The sequence below is a fragment of the Acomys minous genome (assembly GCF_964271855.1).
Source record: "Acomys minous genome assembly, chromosome: 15".
In the NCBI taxonomy this organism is placed as follows: domain Eukaryota; kingdom Metazoa; phylum Chordata; class Mammalia; order Rodentia; family Muridae; genus Acomys; species Acomys minous.
The window spans coordinates 6,097,889-6,119,830 of NC_140497.1; the positions used below are offsets into that span (position 1 = coordinate 6,097,889).

The 21,942-nt window shown below is 50.0% G+C and overlaps 1 protein-coding gene across 5 annotated transcripts in view; it reads left to right on the forward strand.

Moving 5' to 3' along the window:
- ARHGEF7 (Rho guanine nucleotide exchange factor 7) overlaps positions 1-21,942 on the forward strand; it is a 114,126-nt gene that overhangs the window by 17,930 nt on the left and 74,254 nt on the right. For 4 of the 5 annotated variants that reach the window (XR_014775038.1, XM_084759643.1, XM_084759645.1 and 1 more), the window contains exon 2: positions 12,810-12,896. The exons of the other annotated variant lie outside the window; for it this stretch is intronic. Coding sequence is in view for 3 of the 4 variants with exons in the window: in XM_084759643.1 (XP_084615769.1) it covers positions 12,810-12,896 (87 nt within the window). In the remaining variant the exon portion in view is untranslated. The remainder of the gene's footprint in view (positions 1-12,809; positions 12,897-21,942) is intronic. 5 annotated transcript variants of the gene reach the window in all.

Below are 21,942 nucleotides of genomic sequence, written 5' to 3' on the forward strand. Positions count from 1 at the left end.
GGCGCTGTAGATCCCGAGCGGACAGCTAGCTGGGGCTGGCGCTGTAGATCCCGAGCGGACAGCTAGCTGGGGCTGGCGCTGTAGATCCCGAGCGGACAGCTAGCTGGGGCTGGCGCTGTAGATCCCGAGCGGACAGCTAGCTGGGGCTGGCGCTGTAGATCCCGAGCGGACAGCTAGCTGGGGCTGGCGCTGTAGATCCCGAGCGGACAGCTAGCTGGGGCTGGCGCTGTAGATCCCGAGCGGACAGCAAGCTGGGGCTGGCGCTGTAGATCCCGAGCGGACAGCAAGCTGGGGCTGGCGCTGTAGATCCCGAGCGGACAGCAAGCTGGGGCTGGCGCTGGGGAGGTTGGAGTGGTCGCAGGGTGTTTTGAAATCTGCTGGAACAGATAGAACGGAGGTAAAGTTAGGGAACTTCGGGAACCGTTTCCGTCCTGGATGTGGAGCTGTTAGGCCCACGGTCCTGGTGGCTGGAACGACGGGTCCCTCAGCCAGAGAACAGGGAGGAGATTTCGCCCTAGGAATCAGCAGGTCGGGTAGTAGCCTACAGGCTGACAGGAGTCTAAGAGTTCTGGAGAGGAGCCAGGGAGATTCAGATAGGCCGAATAAGGGTAATTAGGGGGCATCTGTCATCTGAAAGCAAGAGCCTCTGTAAACCCAGAGCATAACATGTTTGCCAGTGACTAGTGTCAAGGAGGGAAACAGAACAGGGGGGAGGGAGAGGGAGGGGGAGGGAAGGGGGCTGAGTGGGGCTCTGGCCACAGGGCGGTCTCTACCAGGAAGTCAGGGGAGTTGTTCCTGACGTGTGTCACTGGAACAGAAACTTATCTGATCACCCTAGAGGAGAGCGATGAGGCAGAGAGGCGACAAGCATAAAGGTCTTAAGGGAGGAGGGGTCTGGCCAGGCCCAGGAAGAGCAGCAGGGCCAGTGTAAGTGATAAGCAAGGCAGCAGTTGGCTGACGTTGTCAAGGTGGGGGCCTGGCTGACTGCATGGGCCAGCAGGCTGGCCGTGGTCAGGGTTTTCAGAGCTCTCCACAATCCTAGAAACATTGGACTGAAAGTACAGAGCTCCCGTTGTCACCTACAAGCCTCCCCATCTCAGCATCCCCTGTGGGCGTATCAGGTGATACACCTGCAACGATTAATGGCCAATATTTACGAGTGACTGTTGTCTCAGAGATCAGTTATCAAAAGGTGCTATAGCCGGGCGGTGGTGGCGCATGCCTTTAATCCCAGCACGTGGGAGGCAGAGGCAGGCGGATCAGTGTGAGTTTGAGGCCAGCCTGGTCTACAAAGTGAGTCCAGAATAGTCAAGGCTACACAGAGAAACCCTGTCTCAGAAAAAAGTTGCTGATTCTGGGGATAAAGGTTGCAAAGTTCAAGATCCCAGGACCACCCTTGGTAAGAGCTTTTGTGTCACGCATGACAGAAGGGCAGGCAAGCACCTGAGGGGCAGAGAAAAGCAGGCCAGACCCCCCACACCCCATCATTAGAGACCCACCCCCTCTGCGCTGTTAGTCCCTCAGGATGCCAGCATGACATTCAGGTGGTAGCGGTCAGTAGCCCAAGTCCACAGTTTCTTAGGCGCCACTTGCCTGTGTCTTGACATGTGTATAATGGTCAATGTCTACTCCATACACAGCATCACAGGCCAGTTTCCCTGCCTTCCCCTCATTCTTCTACAGCCACAGGCAGCTACTGATCCACAGATGTCTCCAATGTCCGTCTTCTGGACATGGCCTAGATGGTTGCGCAGTGGTCTTTCCAGGTGTCACCTTCCAGTGCGGACTCAGAGGCCCGTCTAACTTCCGTTCTGTTGCTGTGACAAACAACTTGTGGAGGAAAGGGTTTATTTTTTATTTTTAGAACCCTCAAGTCACTCCATCTACTGGGGAAAGTCAGGGCAGGAACCTGCAGGCAGGAACCGAGGCAGAGGCAACAGAAAAGCATGGGTGCGCGGGTCACCGTCTGGCTTTCTCTGTCTGCTTTCTCAGCGATCCCAGTACTCTCTGTCCAGGGGCAGCGCCACTCCCCTGGGGCTGAGCCCACCCAACCCATACAGGCCCATTTGATAGAGGCCTTTTCTCAGGCAAGCTTCCTTCTTACCTGGTGACCCTAGCTTTTGTCGAGGTGACAATAAAACTAGCCAGCCAGCTTCCCCCATCACCTCATGGCTTGATGGTGCAGTTTCTTTTGAAAAGGTCGCTGGGTGACATTTTGTGGGAATCCCCAGTTTTGTGACTCGTCTCCTGAAGCACACCCTGGCTGCCTCTTATGTCGCCAGCTGTCCTTAAGCCGAGGCATGCATCATCTGCAGGCATCTGTGTGGACAGACACAGATACCAGCGTATGCACGTTCTGGATCTTATGGTAAGACTGTTTAGTGTGTAGGAATCAACTAAACAGCCGTCTAAGGTGGTCGGGCCAGTTGGCAGTGTGCCGGCAGTGCAGTGCAGGAGCATTCTCACAGCCGGGGCCTTGTCGGCACTTGGCTGTGTCTGCTCTGGGTTTCATCACTCTGTAGGTGTGCAGTTTGGGTGTGTATCTCCCCAACGATGTGCTGTGGGACATTTTTCATAGGCTTGCTTGATACTGTGGGTTGGATCAGTGTCCCTCAGAGCCCGGGGGTTGAAGCTTAGTCGCCAACTTCTGCTGCCTTGGAAGACAGTGGGTCCTGATGGCTTGGGGGTGGGGGTTGTGCTTCTGAAGATGGACAAGTCCTTGGTCCTTCACTCTTCCTCTTCTGCCTTTTTTGGATGCCATGAATGACCAGCTCCCTCTGCTGTGCAACCCTGTTATGTGCTGTGTTCACACGGGACCAAACACTGAAACTGCGAGTGTTTGGCCTTTCTCTTTATGAAGTGTGCTGTGTCTCGGTACTGTGTCGCAGTCGTGGAAATCTGGCAAACACTTGGCACCTGTGAGCTGACTGGTGAGATCTCACTCATCTTTTTGTTTCTTAGATTTATTTATTTTGTGTGTGTGTTGCCTGCATGCATGCCTTTGTACCATGTGCATGCAGTGCACATAGGAGCCAGAAGGGGGCACTGGAGTCTCTGGACCTGTAATGAATACTGTTGTGAGCCATTATGTGTGAGTGCTGGGGCTTGAACCTGGGTCCTCTGAGAGAGCAGCTAGTGCTGTAAACTGCTGAGCCATCTGCTCCGCCCCCTTTACCCATATTTTAAATTAATCAAATTTTTTCCCAATTGTTGAGTTTTTAGGAGTTCTGTATATTTAGGATACCTATCTTTTGTTGTTGTTTTGTTTTATGTGTATAAGTGTCTTGCTTGCACATGTGTCTGGGCATCGCTTGTGAGCACTGCCCTCAGAGGCCGCAGAGGGAAGGTCAGATCCCTTAGGACTAGAGCTGCACATGGCTGTGAGGCACCATGTGGGTGCTGGGAGTCGGTGCTGGGCCTCCTGCAAGAGCACCCACTGCTCTTAACTGCTGCGCCATCTCTCTAGCCCCGGAACATACAGGCTTTTGATTTGTGTTTCGCAAGTATCATTCCCCAGTCTGTGGCTTGTCTTTCACCCTCTCAAGGGATTTTGGCGTTTTCTTTTAAGTGCTGTGGGTGCCTTGAGAAATTTTGGGCATAGGAGCGAGGGTGACAGTCGAGTTATAAGCAGTGGGATGTCTCAGTCAGGGAAACGTGGGTGGCAGGAACAGCCCGCTTGTGCACTCACAACCTTATTTTTAACCACCGAAGGTCAACTTTTCTAAGCGTGGTTCTTTAGGATGCTGCACTGCATGGCCATTCTTCCCAGCTGTGCCCTTCTTACTTCAGCCGCACTGTGCTGTCGCTGAGTTCCAGGAGTCGGTGGCCTTGTCACTCTTTTGTGCCCCCTAATACTAGCGGTGTCCCAGCTGGCCTTGAGTTCTGTCCTGCAAGGGGGTTTTGTTTGCACGCATGCTCGGCTGGGTCACTTCCCACCCTTCTTGTTCTGGCCTTCCTCCAGGGCAGGGTCCATCTGCTGTTAATAGGGCTGCACTTGCCCCGCGCGTTCTCAGCTGCTGCGTCCCCCACACATCCTCAGCTGTTCCCAGCTCATGGCCAGCCATCTTCCTGAGGGCCTCACATGTCTACTTCATGCCTGCCCTCCCTGTGTTCCGCTCCTTAGAAGTCCCCATGAGCACAGGCACAATGGGCCCCCTCCTTGGATGTGGCTGTCTGATATCTATTTGATATAAACAAAGCTTCATGAACAATTTCAGTAAAACACACACAGTACTCTCTCTCTCTCCCTTCTCAAACAATCACAGTAATGATGATACTAAAAGCAAGGAAGTTTCCTCCGTACTTTCAGTCAAATGGAGCGTTAGAAATGTTATCAGCGCCTGCTTAAGATACAGTGAGCAAGAGAGGAAAAAGAAGTGAAAGGATCCAGGATAGCCCAGAAGCGGAGGCAGGAAGCAGGGGCTGGAGAGACGGCCCCAGGGTTAAGAGCCCTTACTGCTCTCGCGCAGAAGACCTGGATTTGGTTTCCAGCACCCACATCAGGCAGCTCACAACCACCTGTACACCAGTTCCAAGGGGCCTGACACCCTCTGTCCTCTGAAGGCACCCGTACACACGGGGTGCATACAGACGTGTTCAGGTATGCACGCATACACATAGATAAACACAAACTAAAAAGAGGAAGCAGGCAGCCACTTAGGTTCCCAAGATGCCACCCCCTCATTTGTGGGCCAAACCCACAAGGACAGATGCGAGCGGCCAAAGCTTCAAGGGGAACCTTTGACCACAGACTCAGTTTGACCCATGACTCTTCTCAGCTCCTCTAAAGATCCCCGGAGGTACGACAGTGGCTTCCATGATGAGAGCAGCGGCTTACTCTGGCCACACCGTTGGGTATTAAAGCAGGATACCTGCTCTTTCCAAGTTGCTTTCACTTGGCGGTCCACACTTCATGGCCCATATATGTTACTCTGGTCACACGATTTATCTCAAGAAAAAATATTTTCTTGCCCACCTTTGGCATCAGCACGCCTTTGGGATGGTCACCACCTCTGCGTGGCTGGCCATGATTGTAGAGTTGGTGGGATCCAGGTCCCTGGCAATGTGGGCTAACTTAAGCAGTGTAGCCTGGGTCATCCCCCCCCCCCCCCGGTGTGTCACGTCTCTGCGTTTCTGAATTATGGTGGGACAGGAGGCTGTATGTTTCTGTCTGCTATTTCTCATTTCAGTCTGACCAATTTTATCCAAGCAGAAAACAGTTAGTCTTCCTCCCGGTGGCTGTAGTATTCTGTCTGGGAGCTGGGATTTGGGATATACTGGGAACAAAAACCAAAAGAAAAATATGTATTATTAAAGGCTTACACTTTATTAGTAAGCTTACTAAGCCATGTGCCTTTGAAAAAGAGTTTATTTGGTAGTTAGCAAGCAAATCTTGGAGACTTTTGCTCACTACTTCATTTGCTGTCCAGTGGGTTTGGGAGCTTCGCGTGCAGGCCGAGTGGGAGCCCTGCTCATATGTGTTCACCCCATGCCGTGTCAGAGAGTAAGCACAGCGTGCTCAGGAGGAGCGAGGCCCTGGGCATCCTCTGTGGATCAGCGGGGCACCTTCTGGGCTCGAACCGTGAGCCGGAAAGCGGGGTACAGACTCCAGAGGTATACCTAGCATTTCATGCTCAGTTGGAGTGACAGTTGTCTGTGACAGGGAAAGCATGTTGACCTGAGGGGGAGGGTGGCAGGTTGGGGATTGTCACTGTCCTTTCCCTATTAACAGTGGGGTACAGTCAGTGCACAGTTGGAAAAAGCTTCTGCCCTTGTACCTCCTGGGGTCGTCTGCTGTTGCTACGGCTTGCGGCTACTGCGTTTTCCTCATTGCACTTCACATGTCTGGTCAGCTGTACAGAAAAAAGTAGGGGTTTGTGGGTGGGCAGAACCTTGCTGTGTACCCAAGTCTGACCTTAAACCAGTACCCTGCCTCTCCCTCTGGAGTGCTGCCATCATGGGCTTGCTACCACCACAGCGCCATCTCTTAGGTGTGCTGTGTGGTGGTGGCCCATCCTGCAGAAGCATCCTAGTTCTTACTGATTGTGTTTTCCGGTTGTCTGTTCCCAGCTGACACCAGGATGCTCTCTCCAGCTTAGGGTCTCGGCAGAGAACAGATGATGTTAAAGTGATGAGGCTGAAGGAGCCCATTTGTGAAGTGAGAGATGAGACTGTGCTTAGGAGACCATTATTCCCCCTGGGCTGGTAGGGGACAGTGTGTTCACATGTGTGCATACATGTGTTTGTGTGTGTTTTCCTGGAGTAAGTGTAAAATAGGCTCCAGGGCTGCCCCTGTCGGCAGGACTTCCAGTGGAAGCTGCCTTCAAAACATCTAGCCTGTGTTGTGAATGTTTACCAAGCGGCTCTCTTGGATGGGGTCTCAGAGGTGTGGTGTTTGATTCCTGGGTACCAGTGTGATGTCGCTAAATGCAGGGCTGGGATGAGATGCTCACAGCTCTGTGAGCTAGCACCAGCACATCGTGTAGCCAGGGCCACCAGTATCTAAAAGGAAGCTGCTTCCCGTTTCCTGCCAGGACTTCCTACAGGCTGAACCCCATCAAGGCCAGAGAGGAGTGGTCTGTGAGGCCTGGCTCTCTGCAGAGCCAACTGATAGGCTTGTGGCATAGTTTGGGGCTCCCTCTGCTGTTGTCTCCAGCCTTTCCTCAGGAGGCTCCTGCACTTACTTCAGCCCACACGCACTAGGCTCATCTTGGCTGTTCTCTGAGGTGCCCGCAGGTTGGCTTCACAGCTGAGTGTCTAACAGGAGGCGGAGGTGTGCTTGAGTGGGTCCTGCCATGCGGCGGATGGCACAGAGAGAGGCACAGGGCTCAGAGCACACAGTGACCTTCCCCAGCCTTGGGTGGCGAGGTGATTGTTGACAGATTTGGGAGCTTGAGTGGGTCCCTGTGGGAGAACTAGAGCGTTTCTTCCACAGCAGCCTAATTCACGATTTCACTCACTCTCCAGGTCCCAGGTCCTGCTATCCTCGAGTACTTCCCAGGAATCTTAGGCTTCCGAGAATTCTTGTGCCCAAGCCTGGCTAGACATCATGATCAGCTGCCGCTTTCAGCCACACACAGTGGCCGTGTGCAGTGAGAACCCTGAGAGCAGGGACCCTGGGCAGTGGGTTGTCCCTTCAATTGTGGTTGCTCAGGCAGTAGGTGCCCTGCCTGCCCTGCCTTCTCACACAGAGGGTCCACAAACTCCTTAAATGCTGTCCAGCTGTCGGCCCGAGACAGCCGCCTTCACTGGCACTTTGTTGAGACTCTGGGGGAGGGCGGCTCACTGCGTCCATCCAGGAGCAGCTGGTGACGGAGAAATGGGACAGCTGCGAAGGTTCTGGACTCTGATTTTGTCATTACTCGGCGGCCAGTTTTCATACCAGACATGCTTTGGCCAAATATCAAGTGTAAAAGCAATTTATATGGAAACCAGAAAAGTTTTTGAGATGATCTTTAGTCCCCAATTAGTTCCCGGTGAAAAGCTTGCAGGTTGCTCTGGCAGAGAACCTGGCACAGCATTCCTGGGATGTGACCTAGGCAGAGCAAGTGGCCAGGTCGCTGTTGTCATTCTGGAGTGCGTGCTTGGTGGCCTTGCTAATTAGAAAGCAAGCAGCTGTGAGCACTCTGACATGGGGCTTTTGGGGAGTATGTTTCCTCCTGGGTCCTAGGGTAGAGACGAGTTTAACTTCGGAAGAAATCGCCCGTTTTCCCCGGTCCACTCTCCCGAGTCAGGCATGAGACTCACAGTTGCTTTTTAGCCTCGTCCACTCCGACACCACCATTCTCCTTGTGCTCCCCTCACTGGGTGTGCGGCGTGAGCTGGGGTTCTAATGTTTACGCTCCGATGGCTGATGACGTCAGTTTTCACCTGTCCACTGACCATGTGCACACCGTGTTTGGAGAAGCATGAAGGGCTCTTCTGTTGTGACAGTCGCAGGCATCAACTATGGACATCTTAGAAAGCACAGCTGCTCCCCCATCCTGACGTGGTGTCCTGCGATGCTGCCTGGACTCAAGCTCATCAGCTCAAGTGCTGTTTGTGCTGGACCTCGAGCTGCTGGGCCCGCACTTCCTATTCACAGTGATGGGGCCTGCTGTGAAGCTGAGGCCCAGTAAGCATTGCTGGACCAGTTTATATAATCCACTTGACCCAACAACTCAGCACAGCTATTGGCCTTAAGCTGGAGATAAGGAAACAGACCTAGAGGGGTAGGTGCCTTCCCTCGGTGACACGTTTGCCACAGAGTTAGCGCTTTTGACATCTGACCTATCTGTTGAAGTTCTAGCCACGTGCTCCCATGCACGTGAGCCAGACTTCCTAAGAATTACGTGGGCAAGGACGCTTTAAGAGAACCCGTGGAAAGAGCCTCAACTTGTGTGTCCACGAAAAGGAGCCTGTGACCATGAGGACACATAGCCAGTTTGGCTGTCCCCATTGACCTCTCCCCATTGCTCCCCCAGTTCACACAAAGAGGCAGAAGTTCACCCATTTTCTGTCTTCCTCAGACATACTGCTAAAAGATGAAATTCTTCCTTGTTACTTAAAGAACAGTCAGGAACATGCAAGTATAGGAAAGAAAAGAAGGATCAAGAAGTGAGGCGCATAGGATGTGAGGACGTCAGCAACCCCCAGTGACAGCATCCTGCGACTCTGGGTTTCCTAACTCCTCACTTCCATGGAGACCGTAAGAGGCTCTAGTGAAGCTCTTGACTCCCAAATGTCCCTGAATGTGTAGTAGGCCATGTTTGGGGCTTGGCTCCATCACACATGAGGTGTCAAAGAGTAACTTCCACTACAAGACTCCCATTTCCACATGTTCATCTTGATGGATAGCTGCTCAGCACACACATGGGGAATTGCTGGTCGACAGCATTTCATTCTTGCAAAGTGATACAATCCATGGATCAATAAAGAGCTCTGGGCCAGTGAGAAATCTCAGTGGGAAAAGGTGTCTGCCACCAAGTCTGAGATTGACTCCTGGGACCACACATGGTGAAAGCAGAGAACTTGCCATGGCTTGTGCCTTGACTTTTATGCACACTGTGGCACCCACGCCCCCACCCAGGCAAGTGTGACTTCCATGCACACACTGTGGCACCCACGCCCCCACCCAGGCAAGCGTGACTTCCATGCATACACTGTGGCACACACTGTGGTGCACATGCCCCCACACAGGCAAGTGTGACTTCCATGTACACATTGTGGCACACATGCCCCCCCCCAAGCAAGTGTGAGTTAAAAATCTCCACATTTCACATTAAGATCCCTAAGTACTTTTGCTTTTTATGGTTAACAGTTGTTGAAATTAAAGTATGTTGTTTCCATTATTTTATACACTCATCATATAAGAATAAATAACACTTCTCCTGTGGTTTCTTAGTCAAATGCAGAGAAGAGATGGTTCTCCTTGTTTGTGGTAGTTGTCTTTGGAGTCATTTCAAGTGTTGAACTGTCCATGACTGCAACATTGTCCAGGGGAGTCTGGTCATACTACAGATCTTTTATTTTTAATCTGTACTTATGGATGTGCGTGTGCGTGTGTGTGTGCGCACACATGGCTGGTCATAATATTCCGTCAACCAATGAACACATGACCTTATTTTGTGTGCATTTTCAGTATATATGCTGTAAGTCCTATGCATTTACTTACAATAAAACATCATCTCAAGTACAGCACTATGTAATATGCCATACCATGGTTGTACTAGTTTGTCACCTGTACACACATATACAGAACAATCATAGCCAGACAGTCAACACAGCACCGTGCACATAAACTGGGCATTGTGTAGTGGGAATTCAAATAAAGTCTTGAGAAAAGTACTATGCAAAGATCGTGTGGTTGGCTTCATAAAAATGTTCAAGTTGCACTGTAGAGGGAGCTAGCTGAAAGATGAATGGGCTTTGCCCTCAGGCCTTGACTTGTTCCCTAAGTCCCCAGAGCAGGGCTGAAATTTGTTCAGCAGAAGGGAGGATGTGGACAAGGATGGCTCTTCCTTAGGGGCTCGGCACTATTCAAGTCCCAACCAGACTGGCCTAAGGCTTGGAACACTGCTTTAGGCTTGTCTGTCTGTCTGGTCGCCTCATGTTTGAGTTAAGGAACAGATGCAGTGGAGGTGAGGCGGCATCCACTCGTGGCTCACTCCCTCCATGTCCGAGACTATTTGTGGGAAGCACAGCGTGTGTTGTCTTAGTGGCAGCACTCACTCGGGTGCCATGTTTGTCCATCATTTCCAGGACCAGGTTGGTGGGTCCTACTGTCTTTCCTGTCCAAATTTCCTGTTTCTTTCTCCTTCCTGTTGCCAAACATTCTCCTCTTTTGCTGTGCAGTGTTCATATAGTGTGTATGGGGAGAGATTTCTGGTAGTCTCACAGGGTAGGTTCCTCATGGGCCTCTGAGTGCTAAAAGCTTTCCTGAGCAGCTTGCTGAGGTGGTGTGCCTTCAAAGCTTGTATTATGCTGACTGAGGGGCTGAATGAGAGAGATGAAGTATTTGGGGGCAAGAAAATAATTTGTGCACTGGGGTGAACATTTTCGAGTTCTTCACAGAAACAAACAGGGACATTATCTAAGTTAATAATACCTAGGAGGTAAGGTTTCACCCTGGAAATAGTGTTCATTGATTGGAATGAAGCAGTTATGGAACCAATCCCAGAACATTTTGGATGCCGCCCAGGTTTTTGTTTTTATCTCCTGCGACCTGCCATATAGTTGAAGTTTTTCTTCCCAAGTGTTCCTGGGGTTTGGTTCATGCATCCCATAAGGGGCAGCTTATATTTAAATTTTGCCCTTGGTATCTACACAGCAAGGTTGTGTGGTCTCTGAATCACTTACCCAGAAGTCTGAGAAGCTGTTCTCATCACGCAGGTTTGTCTTTAAACATTCATGCAAATAAGCCAGGCTCGTCAGCTCTGGAAACCTGTTAGAGCCCCAGAGAGAACAAGCCAACCATTTTTAAACTCTTTTCCGAACTGTAAGTTGAATTTTTCGTGATGTATCAATTTGGAAGCACACTGACCAGCCCGAACTATCGAGAAAGCTCTTGTGTGTTCTAAGTTTCGTTAGCTTTCAGGCTCATAATACTGTCTAAGCCTTTATTATTGGTCATTATCTCAGGAATCCACAGTTTGTTGCTTTTTCATCTTCTCTACAGCTTCGTCAGCATCTGGTGCTGCAGTAGCACTTTCTGGAGCAGCCTGGTCCACAGACAAATCTCCTTTTCTCTTGTGTATCTTTTGTTTTCTTCACCCACAGCTAACAGGCTCTCCCCGAATGAAGTTTATCTAACATAGAGGGTTTTTTTCTTTCCTTGTAAGACACCATCCTTGCTCCTTGCTTTTATGAATTCCTAACGGCACTTTAGCATATTTGGAGGCAAAACCAAACCAAACCAAAACAACAACAACAAAAAAACCCAGTAAAATCACCAACTAAAAGTACACGGCAGACAAACATGGTGCAAAATCTGAGAAGATACACACAGAAAGCAGCTTGTCAGTGAGAGTGTGCTGTGTTTGTCCTGTGGTTAAGTGGAAAAGTTCACAAATCTGTGATGACCTGATGGGTGGGTCTCTTGCAGAAGAAAATAAAGGCAACAAGGAGGGCCGTTCTGCCCCAGGGACATTTCAGCTGAGGGAGAGGGCTCGTTTCTATCAGTGTTTCTGAACACTTGCACCTTTTAGAGACTTAGGCACTTTGCAAAGAGACCACTGTGTTCCTGAGTGCAGTGGATGGGTGCTGTGATTTCTCCTAAAACAAAACAACAACGAGAACCATTTGTAATATTTCCAGTGCTAAGATTCTGGATGATGTAAACGCCATCATTTAAATCTAATCCATTTCGGAAAATTCTTTATAAATTTTTAGGTTAAAAAAAACCTTACTAAGTAAATTAAAAGCTTTTCTGATGGATCGGGGTCTTCCTTACATTGTTCCAGTCACAGATGCGGCTTCTGTTTCACTTAGTTGCCGGCATCGGGCGCGTTAACATAACACATGTGGCAAGCGTAGCAGGAAAGTGGTTAGGCCAGCACCTTCCCTGGATGCTCAGGGCGCAGGTTAGCAACAACCAGCCTTGTCTGATGCCTTACCCACAATAGCCGGCCACTCTGGTTAATCTTTCATTCATAAAGCACATGGCCTGTGTTTGGGAGAAGAAATCATGGCACTTTCATGCCGACCTGCAGAATTTATGTTGCTCATTATTTTAAGCCATAGGTTTAGAATTCAAACTGTACTTTCCAGGAGCCTCGGTGAGGAAGAACGGAGGTTCTCTCGAACCCCCTCGGGGCTCTTCGAGCAGCACAGGCAGGGTTCTGTGCATTGAGGATGGGTGCGGTAACTAGATTGGGGGTCAGGGGGCGGCACGCGTGGGATGGGAGCCCAGAGAGGGGCCTGGAGCAGGTGACTTGGGGCCGCAGCGGAGGTCTGGAGGAGAGCGCGAGTGGGGCAGGAGCAGAGGTCTCCAGGAGGCGGCGCGCGTGGTGGAGGGAGCCAGGCCATGGAGGAGGAGGGCGCACGTGAGGCCGGAGCAGGGTCCGGAGGAGATGGAGCGCGTGGTGAAGGGTGCCGCACCGGGCAGGAGGAGGGCACGCGTGGGGCTGGGACAGGGCTGGGGAGAGGTAGCCAAGGATAGAGATGCGCTACCGCGGAAAGAGGCAGAGGCCGCGGGGAGGGGGCGCGGTTTGACGCCGTCACTTCCGGTCCCGGGCGCGCTTCCGGGTGCGGGCAGGGGCGGAGATTGGTGCAGCCCGAGGAAGGGGAGCGGATGAGGCGTCTGGCCCGCTCAGCCCCTCTGTGTGTTGCAGGTCTACCCGGAGCCGCGGAACGAGAGCGAGTGCCTGAGCAACATCCGCGAGTTCCTGCGCGCCTGCGGGGCGTCCCTGCGCCTGGAGGTGGGTGAACGCGGGACCGGGCCGGGCGGGGGTGGAGGAGGTCGAGTCCGGGCGGGGGAGGCAGGGCCGGGGTCCGAGGTTGCCGGGGGTCCGGTCGGTCGGGGTCACGGTAGCTGTCGTCGTCTGGCGCGATCGCTCCCTACCGCCGCAGCCTCGGTGCTCACTGTGGGGCGGGGCTCCTTGTCCCGAGGAGAAGCCTCTCGACGTCTCCTCGCGGCCGGCGTGTGGTCCCCACCACACCTTGTGCTGGTTTCCCCGAGAACCGGCTCCTGTGCAGGTGGCAGCACGTTGGTAATCCCCGTTGATCGGGGAGGGGAGTCATCTGTCCAGCCCTGAAAGGTGCCCTTCGGAATTCCCCCAGCATCGTATCCAGGTCCGACTCAGCCCTCAGCAGGTGGTCAGGCAAGGTCCAAATTGAAATGTCCAGGGCCAAACCCCTCCTGATCTCACGTCCTCATCTGCTGCTTATGCAGGCCCGAAATCGGTGGTGTGGCCGGGACCTCCACCCATAAAGCTTACGTTAGAAAACTCATGAGCTTGAAACTGGGGATTGTAAGACCTATTTCTGGGGAGGACAACTTGGGGTTGCCTTTTTTCCATGGAGCTTGATATTTCGCGCTGAACCTTTGTGGTCCTTCTGTGTCACTTCTCCAGGGATGTCGCTCTTTCCACGTTTTTCTTACTCCTGGGGCAATGCTGTAGATCTGGAGAACTGGCTTTGCTTTTGGGGGACGACGCAGAGGTGGATGCGTTTGCAGTCATGTCTGATGTTTGCAACCTCACTATGTGAAGGGCTGGTAATAATCATATGCAGTCCAGCCTTGTGATGACCCAGGATGCTTTTCTTTTCTTGAAAGGACAGTCTTTTACCAAACATTTCTTGGGAGGAATTGCTGAAGCCTTCCAATCATGTTTGCAAAGTGTATTTAATTGAAATTGGACACACAGTGGTTTATAGTCATTAAAGTGTTACCGTTTTTGTTAATAATTTATCTTTGATGTCTTCGAGGAAATTGCTGCAGATAATTGGATAGTGGTTGGGGCAACTTCAGAAGGCCTCACAGCTCTTTAAAGGTGGGGTGTTGGCTTCCCTCCCTTGGTATCAGCCTTGCCGTTTGAATGACTGGATTCCTTATTGGGCTGGGGAGCCATTTTTACTTTGTCTTGACATTTGTTGTAGCATTTCACCTCATCTTCCTGGGTTTTGTCTATGTTACAGTATTTTTTCAGACTCCTGCTACACATTAAGATAACCAGTGTAAACTGTTGTAAGAAATTGATTTAAAAGAAATTGAGTGGTGCACCCTTGTTTCCAGCTTTGCGAAGGTTGGTTGCCATTTCACACAGCAGTGACTGTCATGGCTCTGAGTTTGCCCATGCTGTCAGAGCCCCACATAGACCTGTCCCAGGCACCTGAAGCCTCTGGACACAAAACAGGCCCTTGCTAAAGATTGCTTACTGTACTTGGATAGCAACCAGGTTTCCCTTTGAAGGAAAAAGAAAAGACCAGTTGTGTCTTACTGTGCTGATTTTAAAGAGTAAATATCTCTTCCTTTCAAGGTCAGAATATCACGCTTAAAACTCATCATTACCCCAGGAGATAATAAAAATCAAACACATGCAAACCCCCAATTTGTTCAGCCATCCTGTTTTAGGAAGTTCCTAGAGAAAGACATGGCTTTAACTCACCTGTCAGTCTGTAACTGTGAGGGGAGAGGCCTCTACAGCCAAAGACCTACTCTTCCTCATGTATGCAGAGCCCGGAGGGAAAGGCCTTGTACCTTTGAGCAGTTCTAGGACTTACACATTTAATTTCCACCAAATACTCAAAGATGGGAGACTGAAAACATTTTAAAATTGCAAACAGGAAACAAAGCAGCTTAAACAGCAAGGTAGCTTTTGTTCTAAGTGCTTAATCCCCAGGGGCTTTCTCAGGAGGCTGCTTCAGACTGCCCTCCTCACTTGACTTGAAGCTCCTAATGCTTTCTTTATGGAAAAGAAACTTAACATCTCCATGCCCATTAAAGTGATTTTTAAGCCTCTATTACATGTATCATTTATGCACGTGCGTGGGTCCAGTGTGGAGGTCAGAGGACAGCCACTGAGATACGGTTTCCTCCACCCTGTGAGCTCCAAGGATGGCATTTTTGAGCCTTGGTGGCAATGGCCTTTACCTGCTGAGCCATCTTGCTGGCCTCTTTTTGTTTTTTTACAACTTACTTTCCTACTAACCACTTGCCTTAAAGATTTTCGGTTAGGTACCAGGAAGATGGTTTATTTGGTAAAGTGCTTGGTGTACAAGCATGAGGACCTGAGAAAAAGCCACGTGTAGAGGTGTGCTGGAACCCTGGTGACTGGCTTCTGCGATGGGAGCAGTCCCTGGGCTCCATGGTCGAGCCAATTTGGCAAGCTGCAGGTGCAGGTGGAGACCTTGTCTCAAAAAAATAAGGTAGAAAGTGACTGAGAGAACAGTCAGCACTTATTTCTGGCCTCCCCATGCATGCCCACATGTGTACATGTCTATGTGAACTTGCATACATTAACATACTCTCACATACACATACGTATTTTTATTTTCTGATTTGTGCTGAAAACTGGGCACAACAATGCCAGTTCCAGTTTCTTTCCATTTATATCTAAGAAATGGCCAAGTTGTAATGACAATGGTGTTGATGATAACGATGACGCGCTTGAGTTTTACAAATGAGCAGTAACTTAGTGAATTGAGAGACAGGTCTTGAAATGGAGGCCATTTGTCTGCAGGCCCTCAGGTGGACTGGCTGCAGAGGTAAAGGAGTTTGTTTTCTGACTTGTTGTTGTCGATGTTCTGCTCTCAGATTTTGGTCCCAAATGTGTTAGGTAAACTTATTGATGGTCACAGTATATTAGATGTCAAGATTTTCTTCTTCAGTAATGGTACTTAATTAAGCTTTTGAATGTGTGGAAACAGGTGAACTGCCGCTATGTAGGCAGAGGCTGCCTTCCTTGAAGAAGGGGCTTTTCTTGTCACTCCCATGGTACTTGTACTAGCTTTTTATTCAGTATCTAAATCTGAAATTGGTGTTGGAGAGATAGCTCAGCAGTAAAGAGTACCAGCTGCTCTTACAGAGAACTGGATTCAAGTACCAGCACCCTCAGGGTAGCTTACAAACATCTGTAAGTCCACTTCCAGATCTGATGTCTCCAAACCTCTGCAGTGGGCACGCACGCACGCACATGGTGCACAGACATATATGCAGGCAAAACACCCATAAATATGAAATAGCAATTAGAAAAAATGGCTAAAATTAAGGCCATATGAATCTACTTCCTGTGCTGTATTATGAAACTTAGCCCATGTCCTGACCCACAACATCAGGGATGTTAGCAATGTTTTGAAATGCGGCCGTGAACTTGGATTTATCACCAGAGGACTCTCTGGTGTTGTACGCATTTTGTTTCATATTTCACATTTTCTATTACAAATGGGTGCATTTAAGGTCATTTCCCAAAGTCTAAGTTGGAATTGTGAAGTGGGAGGCATGCTGGCTTGTGAGCCTTCCTGGCAGAGGCCTCCGCCCAGATGGCAGTGGCTTTTCCAGGGCAAGAGACTACTGTGCTATGATCAAGAGGAATTGACAGGTAGAGCCGCGTGCCACTGAGGCACTCCCGCAGAAGAACCGATACTGCTTTCCATACAGTGTCAGCTCTGGGAGGAAAATAAGACTCAGATGCAGTTTCTCACGGTTGCCAAGGTGATTTCAGGGAGTCTGTCAAATGACGCAAACCACAGCTCTCTGCACCAGCCAGTTCTGGCTCTGGTGGTGCGACCTAGAAGGGATGGTGACCCAGCGCCATCAGTCCTCCATTTGTTTCATACACCAGATAATATCAACATTATTTCTTGGCTCTAGTCAAAAACATTAGTTATAAACTATTAACTGTTTGGTGAAGAGGCCATTATCCGAAGGTCTTGGTCATTCAGAACAGAAGTGTATCTTCCCTTCCTTATCCTTGGGCACTCTTGGCTAGTCGAGGTTAAGATGGGGACTAACTGTTCTATAACGTGTACTTAATATGTGCGTGCATACGGTATATTGTGACCTATCAGATATGTGAGCATATCATGGAATGATTAAATCAAGCTAATGTCCATCTGTCACCACCACAAATTTTCTTTTCCAGCACTGTCACATGTATATTGTGTGCTGTAGCTGCCACCCTGTGCAGTGCCCACTGGAACTCCTCTGTGGCTCACCTAGGCTCAGTCCCCTGTGACCAGCGTCCTCCCCTGCTCTGTCCTTCCTCCAGCCCCGGCGACTGCATTTGTTTTTCTGTCCAGCAGCTGAAGGCTTCACATGTGAATGAGGCCGTGCGTGCGCGCTACTGCTCTTGGTGACTGGCAGTCCATCCGTGCTGCCAGTGATGACATCATTTCCTTCTGTTTACACTGATAGTATCTTGATGCTTATATATATATATCCTGGTTTTTCTGTTTGTTTGTTTTTGTTTTTACATCTGTCCATCTCAGGTTGTTTTCATCTCGAGGCTATTGTGAACAGTTCTGTACTGTATAGGGAACACAAGTGTTTCTCCCAACTTTTTCTCAGTTTCTTTGGCTACACACCCGGTGGTGGGATTGCTGGACCATAGGGTGACTTACAGTTTTTGGAGAACCACCATATTGGTTTCTGTAGTGCCTAGACCACTTACTCCCACCCGCCTGTGTTGACGGGTTCCGTTTCCTCACACAACCAGCAGTTAGCGCCTGTGGTTCAACAGCAGACATGCTCAGAGGTGAGAGGTCATAGTTCATTGTGGTTCACATGGCATTTCCGTGATGTTAGTGGTGTTGAACTTTATGAAAATAGCCATGGTCATTCTTACACTTTCTAGGAAATGGCTATAAAAGAGGTTTCAGGTGGTGGTCCCCTTGCTGCTGTGTTCTGACACCAGCTTCTTTGCATAAGCGTGCTCACAGTGCTCTCTGTCTCTCGCCTTGTAAGTTGGGCAGTGCGTGTGATGATGCTTTTTGTATGTGCTGTAAGAAACACAAGGGTTAGCAACAAACACCAGGTAGAGTACCAGGCAGGCCTAAAGCAATGCGTGCTTGTGAGCAGCACCTGTAAGAACCACCAGTCTTTTCCGTACTTTACACGTGGTGCTTATACCGAGTAGTCTGTGTTTGTTACACAAAGCTCAGGAAATAGAGAAATGTAGAAAAAATTGCATGATGCAGCCTGCTATCTAGAGATGTCACTGTTAGTGGCTTTAGTCTTTTTTCCACTGCACACATGCAGATACCTTTAGAGACCCATGCATGACACAGTAGTATGTGTGTTCTGTCACATACCCTAGCTTGATCCAGTGTGGTGGCTGTGTGGCCATCTCGTCACGCTCAGTGTTTGTCTCTTGATTCAGGGCCTGCCTCCTGGAGGGCAGTAAATCCTATTGGGTGTGCATGCTCTCCATCTTCTCTACTGCAAACAGTAGGCCACACGAAGGCCGCCTCTTCTGTTGGCTTCACAGGTTGTGACTGTTGGTGCAGGGTGTGTTCCTGCCAGGCCACAGCAAGGCTGAAGGTGGGAATCCACACAAGCTTGGGACAGCTGCCTCCAGGACCCTCTCTGGCACCTGCCTGTGGCCTGTACCTGTTTGAGGCCTTCTTTCCTTTACAGAGAAATGACCTCCACAATGTACACAGTATATTTGTGTGTCTAGCTTGCTGCTGCCCTGTTCCAGGTGTGGTAGGTCGAGGCGTGCACGAGGCATTCCCAGATCCCCGAGGTGGACTTGTGACTTGTGATGAGGATATGAAAGGAGCAGGTGCGCTCCTTCCATCCTGAGCTGTGTGAGCAGGGCGGAGGCGCTTCGTATGGGCGGGTCTCCTGCTGAAGGCAGGCGTGCAGCTGCTTGCAGAAAGGCTGAGCTTCCTTTGAGTGCGGTTTCCACTTCTGCCCTCATGTCCACCATGAAAGGAGCCAGGGGCACTTAGGAGGTTGAGGGGGGGCGGTCTAGGGGGAAATTACTCACCTGTTCAAACTCCTCCGTAAGATTAGCTTATCGGTGGCCTGTGTAAGGCTGTGGGCTGAGCATAACGAACTTGAGGTGCCCCTGGTGGGTTTGTTTTTCTTCCAGCGTTTGGTAGCAGAGACAATGGAGAGGCACTGAGCGACTCCTGACTGTAGGTAGTGCTGTTACTCCTCAACAGTTCTTTGGGAGGGGAGGGTGGTTGGGATGCTGGATAGAGCAGAAAACATTTGTCTCTGTGAACTCCCTAACACTGGTTGTGGTGTTGTGAACGAGGCTTTTCCCCATACGCTCATGTGTGACTAGGTGGTCCCCGGTTGGTGGAACTGTTTGGATAGGATTGTGAGGTGTGGCCTTGTTGGAGGAAGTGTGTTACAGAGGTGGTCTTAGAGGTTTCAAAAGCCTTGCTGGGTGTGATGGCTCACACCTTTAATCCTAGCACTTGGGAGGCAGAGGCAGGTAGAGCGTTGAGTTTTAAGCCAGCATGGTCTACAGACAGGGTTCTAGGACAGGTAGGGCTACACAGAGAAATCCTGTCTTGAAAACACACACACACACACACACACACACACACACACACACACACACACACCAACCAAACCAAACCAAACCAAACCAAACCAAACCAAACCAAACCAAACCAAACCAAATCTTGCACTGTTCTAGTATATCTTCTCTGTCTCCTTGTGGATCAAGATAGGAGTTCTTGGTTGCTCCTGCTGCTAAGCCTTAACTCCACCATCATGGACTCTGAAACTCTGAACATTTAAACCCAACTAAATTCTTTCTTTTATAAGTTACCTTGGTGATGGTAACTTGTTTTGTTTCGTTTCAGCAATTTAAAAGTAACCAAGACACTCCTAAGAGTGTCCTAAGATCTACTAAGAGGTTTCAAAGCTAAATGCACCTAGTTAATATGTTGTCAGAAAGTTCTGGTTACCTGTGTCTGGGGATCTGAGGAGAGCAGAAGACAGTGCTAAATTAATGTCAGGCACCAAGTTAGCTTTGCCTAGCATGCATGCCTGCATGTCTGGTGGAATTTTTATAAATGTATTTACTTTCATTTTATGTGTATTTGTGTTTTGTCTGTGTGAGGGTGTCAGATCCCCTGGAACAGGACTTACAGACAGTTGTGAGCTGCCATGTGGGTGCTGGGAATTGAACCCAGGGCCTCTGGAAGAGCAGCCAGTGCTTTTAGCCTTTAAGCCTTCACTCCAGTGACCCCTGGTGGAACTTAACGGCTCTGTCTGTGTCTGTGTTTCTAGAGTCTCCTCCTTAGCTGTCTTTCTGTGTGTATCCTTGGAGTGTGAGCTTTGACTGTTACTAGATTGTGGCTCAGCACAGGGTATTTGGACCTTCCTTGATGTGACAGTTGGTTTGGTTTTAAATGTTAACTAGACACAACCTAAACTCCCATAAGAAGAGTCAGTGAGGAATTGCCTCGATTAGGTTGGCCTGGAGTGTGTCTGTGGGGATAGCAGTGATTGACATTGGAAGCCCCACAGGGACGTGGGCCCTGAACCGTGCGCTGAAGACAGCTAGCTGAGCGTGAGCATGAAGCCAGTGACGTTGCGTTTATTTCTCTGCTCGCGACTGTGGATGCCATGTGGCTGGCTGCTTGGGTTCCTGCCCTGACTTCCCCTCAGTGGCGACTGTGACCTGTAGCCAAATACGCCTGCCCTCCGTTTCTTAGTCTGTGTTCCGTTGCTGTGAAGAGCCACTGTGACTATGGCAGTACTTAAAAGGAAAACATTGGGGCTGGCTTAGGGTTTCAGAGGTTTAGTCCGTTATCGTCATGGCAGCAGGTGCAGGAGAGGGAGCTTGAGAGCTCTCCATCCAGATCTGCAGGCAGCAGGGACAGGCTTGGGCTTTGAAACCTCAGAGCCTACTCTTTGGTGCCCGAGCATCGAAGTCTATGAGCCTAATAGCTGTTCCTGTTCAAACCACCACACCTCCCTAAGTTGCTTTTGTCAGGCTGTTTTATCGCAGCTACAGAAGTGAAGCAAGCACACAGGCTGCTGCTGACCTGGGCTTGTTCATCAAGCGTTAAGCGGGTAGGGCTGGAGAGGTGGCTCAGGAGTCATGAGCATTTGCAGCTCTCGAAGAGCACCAGGTTTGTTTTCCAGCACTCACATGGTGGCTCACAACTACCTGTGACTCCTGTTCCAGGGGATCTGACATCCTCTTGGCCTCCGGGGACATATGCATGTGGTGTACAGATACGATGCGAGTGCCTTTTGTCTTAGCAGCTTTACAGAGTCCCCACTGATGGGGATATTAGAGTAAACACATGAATTGTTGTGTGACAGACTTTTTCTGGGGAGAAACAACATACACAGGTGTCTACATACTCCAGACACAGAGTTCATAATAGACTAAAGTCCAGTTTGATAAACCAGTGAGCGTATTGCCGTTACTTACGGGAATGTGGGCAAGGGGCTCCTTCTGGGAGCAGAAAGGACTCAAAAAGTGCAGCACCCAGCTTTGTCATCCAGTACCTAGATGGGCCATACCTCAAGGAAGCTGGAAACCTAGAACAGGCTGTACAGCCTGCAGGTTACTCGGCAGGTTGCAGTGACCTTTCTAGTAGCTCAACTGGCCTGAACCTCTTCAGAAAGCAAGCCTGGCCTTGGTTCTTGTAGGCAGTCTGTTTTCCTTCCTGGCTGCTAGAGTGGTCTGAGAGTGGGCTTCACAGCTGGGCGTGTCTGAGAGTCTAGTCAGTGTGGTCAATTTCAGGGGCTTCCTGAAGCTCTTTTGAGTTGTTTACTTCTGTCTTAGTTGAGCTTCCCCACAGGGTGCAGTGTTTCACCTTCTTGTGAACACCTGTCCTAAACCGTTCTGTGTTTCACTTCTCTGTATGTCCCATGCCCCAACAGATCTTCCTTCAAGAGGAAACTGCTGTCATCAGGAAGAGTCCTGATGATGACAAGCGTTATAAGGAGACAGTGGGGAGCAAGGGGGTGTCAGAGGACTTTGGGAGTAGATAGGTACTATATAAGGCCCAAGGACTGGAACTTTTCCAATGACCTTTGCCTCA